Source organism: Clupea harengus, chromosome 9 (genome assembly GCF_900700415.2).
Source record: "Clupea harengus chromosome 9, Ch_v2.0.2, whole genome shotgun sequence".
In the NCBI taxonomy this organism is placed as follows: Eukaryota; Metazoa; Chordata; class Actinopteri; order Clupeiformes; family Clupeidae; genus Clupea; species Clupea harengus.
The window spans coordinates 30,384,317-30,399,316 of NC_045160.1; the positions used below are offsets into that span (position 1 = coordinate 30,384,317).

Genomic DNA, 15,000 nt, shown 5'->3' on the forward strand with positions numbered 1-15,000 from the left:
GTGTGAGTAAGGGGCGATAACGTGTTTGTGTGTGAGTGAGGGGCGATGACGTGGATGACGGTAGATCGCGGTTGTTCGGTTGTTCGGTTGTTCGTGTGTGTGTGTGGGTGTGTGCGTGTGTGTGTGTGTGTGTGTGTTGTTCGGTGGGTCAGTGTGGAGCAGGAAGACTTTAATTTACCAACTCGTTCTTCACCACGAGAGCCTTCTAGTAGGCTATAACGGCTTCTGTTTTGTGGCTGATATTTTAAAAAGGCTGTGCCAAACACACACACTCACACACACACACACACACACACACACACACAGGGGCGGGCTGGGGGAAAAAGAGGCCCGGGAGTTACTGTCAGACCGGCCCACTCAATACACGGCGCGCTGTCCACTCAATACACGGCGCGTTGCCCACTCAATGCATCGCACGTATCGACCAGTCAGTGGCCTACTTGGTAAAATACCCATACACTTAACATTATTTTGGATGATTACAAAGAAATGACATCATATATGTTTGTTTTTTAATAACATTTGGATCCACCAATGTGCCTGGGTGGACACATGGAATAAAATGATACTGGCTATTGTAACACTCCAAGGTAGGTATAGTTTGCTAGATGAATGTGCTTAACTCTGGGCTAGTATGTTAAACCATTGACACAACACTATCAGCAAACTATGGTAGTATTTAGTATTAGTGCCCCAGGTGAAAAAAAAACTACACTTAAGTACATTACATTTAAGTGTACTAAGTATACTTTTTTGTACTTAACTTTCCACTATTGGTTAGTACACTCAAAGTGTATTAGATAAATATACTTTAAATACATGTGCTGAATTGAAATACACTATTTTTGTATATTAAAGTGTAACTTAGGTGTACGTTGTAGCCTACCCTGGGTCTTATCTTGGCTCTGGGGCCCCTGGCTGCTGCTTCTAGCAGCAGAATCATCAATCTAGATAACATATTAACATTGTTTATAATGTAAGTGTTGTGTGTAACACGGTGATTTTAGCATAACAAGCTAGCTGGTTAACTTAAGTGATTAGAAATGATAAGATTGCCCTCTTTACAACTACCACCATGGATAGCTTGCTCATTGATTGTAAGCAAGTAACTACGGCTAACATGTTAAAATAGATAATTTCGATGATGACAACAGCGCCAGCTTGCTTATTTTACCAGATCATAAAGGTCTCAATTTTGGACATTTATCTACCTAACGTTAGCTAGGCTAGCTTGTAGGGAACGTTACCTCATCTGTGAAAAGCAAGCTAACATTGACCAAGTCAATAACTTACCTTCTTATCACTGTCAACAGTCGGTGGTTTCCCAAATAAATCAGAGATTTTTGCATATTTTGATGCACCTTCCTCCAGACATCTTTTCTTTTTCTCCCTGCCACCTTTGCGTTTTGGTGCCGATGACATGCTCTCACTCTCAAAAACAACTTTGTCTGCTAGCGAGTGATGCAAGTGTTGAGTAGGCAAGGCAACTTTATTTATTTATTTATTTATTTATTTATTTATTTGAGGCTAGAGTGATTGACATTTAATAACACGTAAAACAAAGTTAGACTGACGGAAGAGATTAGATGAGTAAAGCAGATGGGAACCATGAGCCTAATTCTCGAACGCAGTTCAGAAGAATTTAAGAAGGAGTTTCTTTTGAACTCCACTAATGATGTTTTAGGGCATTCATGAACGTTTTCTCATCTGGGATTCGTTTTGAATTTAGACCAGAATTTCAGAACGCGAAATAACAGCAGTAAATGGCCCAGAGTTTTCAATCAGGCTAGGGCTGACTGCACACTTCACTACGGTTGCGTGCGCTGGCGGGGCGTGTATGTATGCAAATCCAAATTTAAGAATCCTCATCCTCAATCCACACAGCTGAGAACACTTCGGCTGTGTAAAGAACCCATTTTCAGGCCCTCATTAATAACGTGGAGATATTTTCTTACGTTAAAAATCCAAGGTCCGTAAGAACACATTTCAGAAGACACTTCAGAATTTTTTCGAAAAATAGGCACCGTGGGTGTGAATACAGATCGCAAAGAGGACTATAAATCTCAGTCAGTGCTGTCAGTGTAAAATAGCTCTTAGAAAAAGCTACGTGTTCTGTGTATTATTTGAGATATTATTCAGTCGTTACGACCGGCGATGTGTGTGTGCAGGGCCGGATGGTGTAAACAATGGGCCGGGATTTTGGACAATCCCAACCCCGTCGGCCCACCGGGGATTCCCCCGCTATCCCCGATGGCCAGTCCGCCCCTGCACACACACACACACACGTATACACACACACACACACATTTGATGTGTCTTAATATCAACGCCCAGTTAAAATGAGGAACTGAAGTCTTGGGCCTCTCATTTTGAAAGTGTGTGTGTATGTGTGTCTAGTGCAGGAGTGTGTGTGTGTTGTGCGCGTGTCCAATGTAGGAGTGTGTGTGTATGTCTAGTGAAGGAGTGTGTGTGTAGTCTGGTGAAGGAGTGTGTTGTGTCTAGCGTAAGAGTGTGTGTGAGTAGCGTAAGAGTGTGTGTGTGAGTAGTGTAGGTGTGTGTGTGAGTAGTGTAGGAGTGTGTGTGAGTGATACCCCAATGGCAAAGGGAGGAGTGTGTGTGTGTGTGTTGTGAAGGAGTGTGTGTAGTGTTGGAGTGTGTGTGTAGTGTGTTCACACTGTGTGAGTGTGTGTGTGCGTGCAGATAGTACCTGAAGGCTGTGTGTGTGTGTGTGTGTGTGTGTGTGTGCAGACCATACCTTAAACGTGTGGTGTGCTTCCTCTGTCTAGTGTCTATGCACTAATCCTTTAACCTACTGAGCACAGTCCACAGACACACACACACACACACACCACACACACACACACACACACACACACACACACACACACACTACTGAGCACAGTCCACACACACACACACACACCAAGGTTATTATAGTTTTGCATTTTTCACTAGTTTTTATTTTTATTTCGTTTTGACTTTTTGTTTTCAATTTCAGTTTAGTTTTAATTAGTTTTCAAAGCGGGTTTGCTAGTTTAGTTTAGTTTCTATTTTTTGAAAATGCTTAGTTTGAGTTTAGTTTTTATTAGTTTCAGTATTAGTTTTAGTCTTTACTGCGGAATGCAACAGACCAAGGGGGGGGGGGGGGGGGCGGGCGGCAGCAGTCAGGGAAGCTTAATTTTTTTGCTTGCAAAACAAAATGCTCAAAATGAATAGAAGATACAAGCTACAATAAATAATATGTAAAAAAAAAAACTCACCAAACATACCATTTAAAAAAAAAGTATTCACTTAGGACAGATGAACAGCCATCCACAAAAGACAACTATGAAAGATATGTGTCAGACGTGTGTCAGTCAGAATTTGCGCATGTCCTGCTCAAACAGACAGGAGACAGCGAGACGGTGAGGCAGCGACGAGCTGTGCCTCATCTCAGATTGCGCAATCCCTCACAAACTGGGTTAAGCGCATGCGTACAATCTATTTAGTTTTGCTGATCTGACGTAAAGCCGCAGTGAAAAAGCACGGAGAGGAGGCAAACAGCTTCAATGAAGGGAGCATGCTTGTTCTGCCGTTACTCTCTTATATTTTACCTTGACTACGAAAATAGAAAATTCTATAGCTAAGCTAAAACATTTCTCATAACTGGACTTTCAATCAAAACGTGAATTGATCAATAATGGGAGACCAATGCCGTAGCTAAAAGGTTTGCTTCAAACCACGGGACAGAAGATAACTCGATCGACTTCTCACATCCAAAGCCAAATTGCTTTGTAAATATTTTGAACCTCAAGAATAGATTTGATTTTGGACGTAGAGCGGAGACCCTCAGGGGGCCTGTGCAACTTCTTAAGAGTTCATATTCACGAGTGCATAATCACACTGATTAACACGAGTTCATCACAAGCTAGCAGCTGCCAACTGTATGTAGCTACCTTACCTATGTGTGTGTGAAGAATGCTGATATGAAAAACAACCAGTAGTCAATGTGCAAGCTGCCAATTGAATGGTGATTTAAGCTACTGTATTGGGTTTATATATTTGTAAATCTGACTCTGAAAGAGTCAGTGCCTCACCAGCCACGAACCTCACCGCACGTTACTGTTCAAGGTAATCCCAAATAAGACTGTCGCTTTCTCCCGACTTTTGCCGCCATGAAACCAGGTGAGGGGCGTGTACTAAAAGTGGTACGGCGGAAGATAGACTAAAAGGCTATGTATGAAATAAATTGACATTTATGAAATACATTGACAAAGACGAAAACTAAGGACATTTTCTCTATAATTCTATTTTATTTTAGTTAGTTTTGTAAAGACACAATACAGTTTCAGTTAGTTATCGTTTTTTTATAAAGCCTCGTTTTTATTTTTATTTCAGTTAACGAAAAAAAAAATCACACCTCGTTTTCGTTTTTTCGTTAGTTTTCGTTAACTATAATAACCTTGACACACACACACACACACATACACACTCACACACACCACACACACACACACACACACACACACCACACACACACACACATACACACACACACACACACACACACACACAAACACACACACACACACTACTGAGCACAGTCCACAGGAAGATTAGGTCATAAATTATTTGATGATAGATGACTTTTTATCAGCATGGCTCCTGGTGACACACACACACACACACTTATACACACACACACACACTTATACACACACACACACACACTTATACACACACACTCACACACACACACACACACACCACACACACACACACACACTTATACACACACACTCACACACACACACACACACACACACACATACACACACTTATACACACACTTATACACACACACTCACACACACCACACACACACACACTTATACACACACACACACACATACACACACACACACACACACACACCCACATACACATATACACATACACACACACACATACACACACTTATACACTTACACATATACGCACAAGGTTGAAGGCTGTGTGTGTGTGTGTGTGTGTGTGTGTGTGTGTGTGTGTGTGTGTGGAGACAGTACCTGAAGGCTGTGTGTGTGTGTGTGTGTGTGCAGACAGTACCTGAAGGCTGTGTGTGTGTGTGTGTGTGTGTGTGTGTGTTGTAGGTGAAATTGGTACCAGCTTCACATGGGAGTACCAGACTATGTAGGTAACTTACCCTGTGAGCAGGAGCCGGGTGAATGTGGGTGCAATTGTGTGTAAATTGTGATACCGTCTTTGCGAGGGCCACCAAGACACACTGGTGCTGTCCTTGCAACAGCAACAATATGTTGGTAATCTCACCCGATTGGACAGGCATCAACCATTCAACACAAAGGCAGATCAGTTAAGTTGAACACCTAGGGGGCGCCACACAAAGTGTAGTGTCCTCCACGTGGTCAAAATAATGATAATCCACAAATCAGTCTCGTTAAATATATCAGTCTCATAAAATATATTATACTATCAATTTGTAACTCTGATTAATAATTAAATTAATAACTACAACCAAAGTTACCTTACTAATAGTATAGTTGAAGGTCATTAGAATTCTGAATAGAAGAGGTTGGCAACGTCCATTCTTGTGTAACATTAAATAAACCAGCGTATATAAATCAAAGTATTTATTCACACAATGATAAGAAATAACACACAATCTGTAATCTAGCTAAATGTAACTAACCAATGAATTGAAGGAATGTGGGGATGTGTGTGTGAGCTGGTGAGCTCGGGGTTGCGCTGTTAGGAGCGCGCCAGAAAGAATGTGTGTGTGTGTTCCTTTGTCTGATCACCGTAGTTCCGCGTGCATGTGTGTGCACGTACGCGAACATACATGTGATGTGGAAAAAGGACGAGCCTATATGCAGCGCGAAGTTCGAGTATTCTCTTCGCGTGTGAGGCTATGTGAAGGCCAATGTATGTGTAATCGTGCGCGATTAAGATGCCATGTTAGGAAAGAGGGAAATGGTTAGTGATGCATGCAAGACTCGATGTGTCTGAGAAGCAATCCTAACGATAACCCTTAGATGGTGTGGCGAAGCCAACTACCAGCTAACAATGAACATATATATCACAGTTACGTTCAGTAAACAAAACATATGAAACACATGAACAATGGCATGTAAACAGTCTTATGCTTAGCCAGGTTGTGAATAGCTAGGATAGCTAAATGCCCAGTTAATGTCAGTTACCAGTCCTTTGGGAAAAGTGTTGGGCTGGTCCGACGTGGATAAGGCAGAGAAGAGATGGTGCCGTCCGTAAATGGAGAAAGTTGTCCTTGCTGTGATGTCTGTGTCCCTGCAGTTTAGATCGGAGGATTTGATCGCTCAGAACGTTGCAGTCTGCCTTTTGTTCCCGTTGTGTGGAGTTAGCTAGCAGGTCTGTTGTTAGCTGCTTTCGCTAAACTTACTGCGTCTCACTGAGCAGTTCGTTGACTGAGAGATCTTAGGCGTGTGTCGGCCGTAAGACGTGAGAACAAAGAGAGTAGTTCTTCACCGTGTGACGGTGTGCTCACGCGGTGTTGGAGGTCCAAGAGGCTTGCTCCTCGCGGACGATGCCCGGAGGGAGAGAGAGGGGTCCTAGCCAGGTGGGCGCCGACAGAGAGAGGGTCACATCTGGTGGGCGTGGTTAAGAAAAGCATCAGGTTACATTTTTATGACAGGTAAAACCTGACGTAGTTTCCGGGGGAACCCATAGACAAGTTACTGATTAAAGTCAACCACAATGGACGAATTCCAGGTGTACCTACATCCCCCCTGTGGTCACGGGATTGCACCGGATGTGTGATCCAGTGAGCACAACTGTACATAGTCCATGTGTGGGAAAAGTTCATTGGTCAGACAGTCAAAGTTGTAACATCAGTACTGGGCATTTGTTGATACTATCTATCCTGGCCAAGCAGGTACAAAATCATTAAGTTACAAAAGACAAGGTCCAAATAAACAGTAATGATAATGACATAGCATACAACAAATAAACCAGTGGGTCATCTACGCATCAGGGTTAGTGAGAATAGGAAATGTTAGTGATGTCAACTTGTTAGGCTGAGATGCAGAGATAGTGGCACCTGATACAATGATAAAGCCATTGCTGGAGAATCCAAGAGTGTGTTTGTTGGACCACTCAATAGATTGGATGACAATACTGACTAGTAGATGGCTAGTGACTGACTAGTCTTGGCAGCCTTTGCTGTTTTTGTCCTTCAGGCATGTTCTGCTGCGGAAGGGTGTCATCATGTTCTCAAAATCTTGAAGCTCAAATGGCTGTATCAAGGTTTTGTGTGGCAGTATGGTAATGTCCTAACCTTGTGTTGGAAGTGGACATGTGCATGGCTAGCTTTGTCTGGGATGTATGAAGCTAGTGTGCTACTGCAAATGAAGTACCTGTTCAGACTAATGGAAGTTGCTGCTGTTGCTAACAAATCCAAGTTGGCCCATACAACTACAAGAAAAGTGAGATCCCTGAGCCAGCAGTTGTCTTACTGTCAGTGCAGGGTGGCTTGTGTTGTTTGGCTCAACAGACAGTTATTAACGAACTCTAGAGTTCATGCGCTTGGAGTGTCGCCTGACTCGTGGCTCAGGGCTGTAACGCTCTAGGTAACCATAGTCAGAGGGGCAGTCAGAGGCACTATCACTGTCTGTAGCCTTGCGGCCATGGTCTGAGAGACGGTCAGTGTAACGGTAGTCATCACCTGACGAATCTAGGGGCAGGTCATATTTCTGGGCCATTATTTCTGAATATGGCCTTCTACTGCTTCTAGGGGATGTATTTCCATTACGACGCTGATGATGGACATGGCGGTTACGCTCAGTGTCCCTATGAGGCCGTTTGTCACCCCCCTTTGATCTGTAGTGAGGGTGAACTTGTGAGGCGGTGAATTTGGGAGACGCTCTGGTATCTGAGCAGGCAGGCTCAGTTGTTTTTCCCCTTTCTTTGGAATTGACAACAGTTTCCCAAGCCATCTGTGTCATCTTCCTGATCTCATTCAGTGAGGGGTTACCTTGATGCGTCCTGAGGGAAACGTGAGTGCGCACACATGGATGCAGGTTTCGCAAGAACAGAGACTTGAAAGTGGAACTTTCTTCTAAGCCTGGTGCATTCTTGCCCTGGAAGTATGCATGTCTCAAACGTTTATAAAAATCCCTAGGGTGTTCTCGACGGGAGTGTTTAATTTGGGAGGCAGCAACCAATGATGCGATCTCGTCAGCGGGAGAAGAGTATTCTTCTTTTAAAGCATGACAGAGCTCTGCGTAATCATCTCTGATACGGGGAGGTTGTGCCTGAATAAACTTGTGGACTGCTTTAGAGCTAGTTTTCCACATGAGTTTAATTTTCTCCCTTTGGTTTGCGTTGGGTAGGTCAGTCATGTTGATGTCTAGTTCCCTAACGTAATCGTCAATGTCTTGATCATGGTTGTCTGGGTCAAACATTTCAATGTCCTTAGCTATGAGCTCAAGCACTTCTAGACAGGGACTCTGTGAGGTCTTTTCCGAAAAGGGCGAGATTAATCTAGCATGGGAACGGACATGTCTATCACATGCTAATGTGCTTCTCTCTGGGTGAGAGGCAGATGCTGGACAGCGGTGCTCACTCTCGTGGCTGTATGGAGAGGAGGCTGAACAGTCTGGACATGACCTAGTCCTGCCTTCGGAGGGAAGGGCACGGACGAATGTGTTATGGATCAGAGGCTGAGAATAAGTATGGGCAGTATGTCTACTGGAGGATAAACTACCTGTTTCTTCAGTGTCTGTTAGGGGCAGATGGGAAGTCATATGGCTGTTACCTCGGTCTCTCAGTGGAGGTGGAGGAGCTGACTTCATTCCCAAGGACTGAGGGTCAGTTGGGAAGTGTTCCCATCTGAATGAAGGAGGGGTAGACCTTTCATCAAGGGAGGAGTGTGAATCAGAGTAGCCTGACTCACATCGGCTGAACGACTGTGGTGGGGCAGGGTGTTCTGACCTAACCTTCAGTAGCTCCTCCTTGTGTGAACAGAGTTTCTAACTCTGTTGAGTGTAGGTCTCCTAGGTAGCGCATAGCTTTCTTGCTAGTTGTCTGTACCTCGTGGAGGAGACTAGCATTCTGCGCTTTAAGGTATTCTACCTCCCTATCTAATGCTGCGTTGCTCTGAAAGGCAAGGCTGGTTTGCCTGTGAAAGTTCAGTAGCAAGCACGTTAACAATGGGTCTTTGGATGCAGTCTGTGCATCATACCTGTTACTTAGTAGAGAGTCTATCTCCTTCCTGCATTCAATGAAACTCAAACTGTTAATGAGTTCAGGGTAGCCGGGTTTCAGGCTTTGTGCTACGGAAGAGATAAACTGCTCTACACAGGGGTTATCCATTGTTAGGTTTAGCTAGAGGGGTAAGCTAAAGTAGGGTAAAGTAGGATTGAACTTAGGTGTTTGGCTATGGTGTTGCAGTGGCAGACACCTTGCAGTGTGCCGTGGGCAATACACTGGCCTAACCTAAAAGTGTAGTAGCCTACGCTATGAGGGGTAGCTTCCAGTGAATGTGGTATAGCTACAGCACCATCTAGTGGCTCTAGTGGGCATAAAAGTTTGGGCACACTAACTGAGATGCAGGGCAGTAACAGTCAGGGAGTTACCTTGGCTAGACTCAAGCTGGAACACGTGGTGGTAACAGCTAGGTGCACAAGTTGTTTCACAGGGCCGGTAGCACGCTGTGGCTCTCTCTCAGTCTCTATTCCTTTCACTGGCTGGAATGCAAGGCAGTAACAGTCAGGTCCAAGCTCTCTTTCACAGGGCCGGTGGCACGCTGTGACTTAGTTAAAAAGGGAAGCAGAAGATTTAGCACAGTTAATTCTGACAGCTTGACAATGTTGCATTGAATACGTGGTATTCAAATGCTGGACAGAAATTCACAATTCCTACAGAGTAGGTTTAACCTGAATGGCTAGCAGCAATAGCAAGTTCCAAGGTTTCCAAGATCTGGAAAAAGTGATGGTTCACTAATTAAATATCAAATGGCTTGTGAGCTCAATTTGATATATAAAGCTTTGTACTTATTTCTAAGTAAAGCTAGTGCCTAGTCCTATGACAGACTAGTGGCAGTGAGTGTTATGACTATTTGCCTAGTCTAACACTAGAATATCAAATTCTGAATTTGGCCTGAAATTAAGCTGACATTAATATTGCACAAATATGAATGATTGCCAACAGTACTATCCTCACACGGGCTGCACCAAATTATGTAGGTGAAATTGGTACCAGCTTCACATGGGAGTACCAGACTATGTAGGTAACTTACCCTGTGAGCAGGAGCCGGGTGAATGTGGGTGCAATTGTGTGTAAATTGTGATACCGTCTTTGCGAGGGCCACCAAGACACACTGGTGCTGTCCTTGCAACAGCAACAATATGTTGGTAATCTCACCCGATTGGACAGGCATCAACCATTCAACACAAAGGCAGATCAGTTAAGTTGAACACCTAGGGGGCGCCACACAAAGTGTAGTGTCCTCCACGTGGTCAAAATAATGATAATCCACAAATCAGTCTCGTTAAATATATCAGTCTCATAAAATATATTATACTATCAATTTGTAACTCTGATTAATAATTAAATTAATAACTACAACCAAAGTTACCTTACTAATAGTATAGTTGAAGGTCATTAGAATTCTGAATAGAAGAGGTTGGCAACGTCCATTCTTGTGTAACATTAAATAAACCAGCGTATATAAATCAAAGTATTTATTCACACAATGATAAGAAATAACACACAATCTGTAATCTAGCTAAATGTAACTAACCAATGAATTGAAGGAATGTGGGGATGTGTGTGTGAGCTGGTGAGCTCGGGGTTGCGCTGTTAGGAGTGCGCCAGAAAGAATGTGTGTGTGTGTGTTCCTTTGTCTGATCACCGTAGTTCCGCGTGCATGTGTGTGCACGTACGCGAACATACATGTGATGTGGAAAAAGGACGAGCCTATATGCAGCGCGAAGTTCGAGTATTCTCTTCGCGTGTGAGGCTATGTGAAGGCCAATGTATGTGTAATCGTGCGCGATTAAGATGCCATGTTAGGAAAGAGGGAAATGGTTAGTGATGCATGCAAGACTCGATGTGTCTGAGAAGCAATCCTAACGATAACCCTTAGATGGTGTGGCGAAGCCAACTACCAGCTAACAATGAACATATATATCACAGTTACGTTCAGTAAACAAAACATATGAAACACATGAACAATGGCATGTAAACAGTCTTATGCTTAGCCAGGTTGTGAATAGCTAGGATAGCTAAATGCCCAGTTAATGTCAGTTACCAGTCCTTTGGGAAAAGTGTTGGGCTGGTCCGACGTGGATAAGGCAGAGAAGAGATGGTGCCGTCCGTAAATGGAGAAAGTTGTCCTTGCTGTGATGTCTGTGTCCCTGCAGTTTAGATCGGAGGATTTGATCGCTCAGAACGTTGCAGTCTGCCTTTTGTTCCCGTTGTGTGGAGTTAGCTAGCAGGTCTGTTGTTAGCTGCTTTCGCTAAACTTACTGCGTCTCACTGAGCAGTTCGTTGACTGAGAGATCTTAGGCGTGTGTCGGCCGTAAGACGTGAGAACAAAGAGAGTAGTTCTTCACCGTGTGACGGTGTGCTCACGCGGTGTTGGAGGTCCAAGAGGCTTGCTCCTCGCGGACGATGCCCGGAGGGAGAGAGAGGGGTCCTAGCCAGGTGGGCGCCGACAGAGAGAGGGTCACATCTGGGGAGATGCGGCTATTATCCACGCTCAGGTGGGCGTGGTTAAGAAAAGCATCAGGTTACATTTTTATGACAGGTAAAACCTGACGTAGTTTCCGGGGGAACCCATAGACAAGTTACTGATTAAAGTCAACCACAATGGACGAATTCCAGGTGTACCTACAGTGTGGTGTGTGTGGTGTGTGTGTGTGTGTGTGTGTGCAGACAATACCTGAAGGCTGTGTGTGTGTGTGTGTGTGTGTGTGTGTGTGTGTGTGTGTGTGTGCAGACAGTACCTGAAGGCTGTGTGTGTGTGTGTGTGTGTGTGTGTGTGTGTGTGTGTGTGTGTGTGTGTGCAGACAATACCTGAAGGCTGTGTGTGTGTGTGTGTGTGTGTGTGTGTGTGTGTGTGTGTGTGTGTGTGTGTGTGTGTGTGTGTGTGCAGGCAGTACCTGAAGGCTGTGTGTGTGTGTGTGTGTGTGTGTGTGTGTGCAGACAGTACCTGAAGGCTGTGTGTGTGTGTGTATGTGTGTGTGTGTGTGTGTGTGTGTGTGCAGGCAGTACCTGAAGGCTGTGTGTGTGTGTGTGTGTGTGTGTGTGTGTGTGTGTGTGTGTGTGTGTGCAGGCAGTACCTGAAGGCTGTGTACAGGCAGTACACGGACGGCTCCTTCTCCAGCGAGGCCCCCCGACCCGCCTGGCTGGGCTTTCTGGGCCCCGTCATCCGGGCGCAGGTTGATGATGTCATCGTGGTGCACCTGAAGAACTTCGCCCGCCGGCCTTACTCCATACACCCACACGGGCTCTTCTACAAGAAGGACTCAGAAGGTACACACACACACACACACACACACACACACACACACACACACACTCACTCACTCATTCACACACACACACACACACACACACACACACACACACACACACACACACACACACACACACACACTCACACACACACTCACACACACACACACCACACACATACACACACACACACACACACACCACACACTCACACACACACACACCTTACTCTATACACCCACACGGGCTCTTCTACAAGAAGGACTCGGAAGGTACACACACACACACACACACACACACACACACACACATACACACACACACACACACACACACACACACACACACACACACACACACACACACACAGACACACACACCTTACTCCATACACACACACACACACACACACACACACATACACACACATGCATGCACGCACACACACACATACACACACACACACACACACACACACACACACACACACACACACATACACACACACACACGCACACAATCCTCCTTAACCACATCAACATGTGTTTGTGGCGGGTGTGTGTGTGTGTGTGTCTGTGTGTGTGTGTGTTTGTCTGTGTGTGTGTGTGTGTGTGGTGTGTATGAGTGTGTGTGTGTGTGTGTGTGTGTGTGTGTGTAGGTGCTCTTTACCCTGATAACACCACGGCTGAGTTGAAGGCTGATGATGCAGTTCCACCAGGCCTGAGCCACACCTACACGTGGATCGTCCAATCAGAGTCCGCCCCTGCTGAGGGTGACGCCCCCTGCCTCAGTTGGGCCTATCACTCGCATGTCGAAGCCCCCAAGGACATTGCATCAGGACTCATAGGACCACTACTAACCTGCAGAAAAGGTCACACACACACACACACACACACACACACACACACACACACACTGACTGCTTTCTCCAGGGGTTACACACACATTTGCATTTGTACAGGTGTATTCGTGCACGTCGGGCTGGCCCTTGCAGCGGAACGACAGTTTACAACCGTACCGGTTTATCAATGATAATATTAATATTATTATATTGGAGATGCAACACAAATCTATCCGCTCTCCTCAGAACGAGCTGAGCTTTCATTGATAAACCAATGCGGTTGTCTGCCTCTCCCGAGGCCCCGCGGTATACTGGTACTCGTTCAAACGGGTAGACAAATCAAATAATAGCCTGTGAAATGATAAAACATTTTAATCAAATTAATCACAGGTTTCTGTGGATTAATTATGATTAATCACATATTACAGATTTTATTGTATATTTTTGTGAGAACAAAAAGATTTATGACAAAAGACGGATATATATACATTTAACATGTTTTCTTTTTTTATTCATAAAAAAAACAATGGTGCTGCACTCTTTAGCAGTTATCTTTGCTATTCCATATGGAACATTAATATAATCTTCATCCTAAACAGAATTTGGGCTTCTTAGCCATTGTATGGTTGAATAAAAAAATGTATTTTCTTTTTAAATCAAACAGAAATGATTTGGGCTTCTTAGCCATTGTTTTTATAGGATGGTTGAACATTTTTTCTCTTTTTTGTCAAACAACCATTAACCACACCATGACACAATCTAATGCCTCTAAATGCCCTTTTACAGTAGTCTAGCCGCGGCTATCATATTACGTGCACTGTCTGTCCCTATAGTGGTCGTTTTGTCTTCAATTGCCCAGTTGCTTGCAACAGTTTGGAACTGTTGTGCACATGCCTCTGCAAAGTGGCGCTCTGTTTTCATGCACGTTAGTGTAAACGACTTTAACTTCCATTCGTCGGTGATTAGATATGCAGTTACACCCAGGTAGTTATCGTTACTCACAGAAGTCCAGTGATCCCCTGTCAGCGCCTGATGTTTCGTAGCAGCCGTCATTTTCATTATTTTCTTTTCAGCTTCAAACAGCTCCTGGATTTGTGTCATTATTGTGCGTTTTTGCGGTGTTTTGATGCTCGAGTCCCCCGTTGCCACTTGCAAAACTTCGGTGAACCCCTCCTCAACAATATTAATCGATCTACAGCTTTTTGCAATCCATTTGGCAACTGTGCTAGTCAACTTGTCACAGGCAGACTTAATGAGGGGCCTACGTTGTTCAGTGAGGGTGGTTTGGCGCATTCCACTTTAACTCCCCTCGCCGACCAACGCATGCATCGCGTTGAGGTGGTACTTATTGCTACGGTGAAACGATAACGTCTTCCCGCAGAGTGTGCATATCACTTTGGTTTTATTGAATGTTCCATCTTTGTTTTTTTTAAACACGAACTTCCCATTACAGCGGCGACTAATGCAGATTGGGCGGAATTGTGCGTATAACGGAAGCTCATTTTGCGCATGCGTTAAATGCGTAAAAAAAATTAACTAATTAATCCTGTAATTTAATCATAACGCGTTAACGCGTTATTTTTCACAGCTCTAATTTTAATACATTGAAACCCATGAATACTGAAAATGGAATGTTATGCTCAAAATCACCGCCGACTGATGAAGTC

The 15,000-nt window shown here is 44.3% G+C and overlaps 2 protein-coding genes across 2 annotated transcripts in view; both read left to right on the plus strand.

Annotated features, from left to right (window-relative positions):
• The window catches only part of mre11a (MRE11 homolog A, double strand break repair nuclease), a 20,244-nt gene extending 11,600 nt beyond the window's left edge, over nt 1-8,644 (plus strand). Inside the window, exon 5 of the mRNA XM_042708646.1 lies at nt 8,576-8,644. Within this exon, the coding sequence (XP_042564580.1) occupies nt 8,576-8,644 (69 nt within the window). The remainder of the gene's footprint in view (nt 1-8,575) is intronic.
• Nucleotides 8,645-8,674: 30 nt separating this feature from the next.
• Nucleotides 8,675-15,000, plus strand: part of LOC105889702 (ferroxidase HEPHL1) — a 35,007-nt gene continuing 28,681 nt past the window's right edge. The window contains exons 1-3 of the mRNA XM_042708647.1: nt 8,675-8,840; nt 12,271-12,510; nt 13,151-13,363. Of these exons, the coding sequence (XP_042564581.1) occupies nt 8,675-8,840; nt 12,271-12,510; nt 13,151-13,363 (619 nt within the window). The remainder of the gene's footprint in view (nt 8,841-12,270; nt 12,511-13,150; nt 13,364-15,000) is intronic.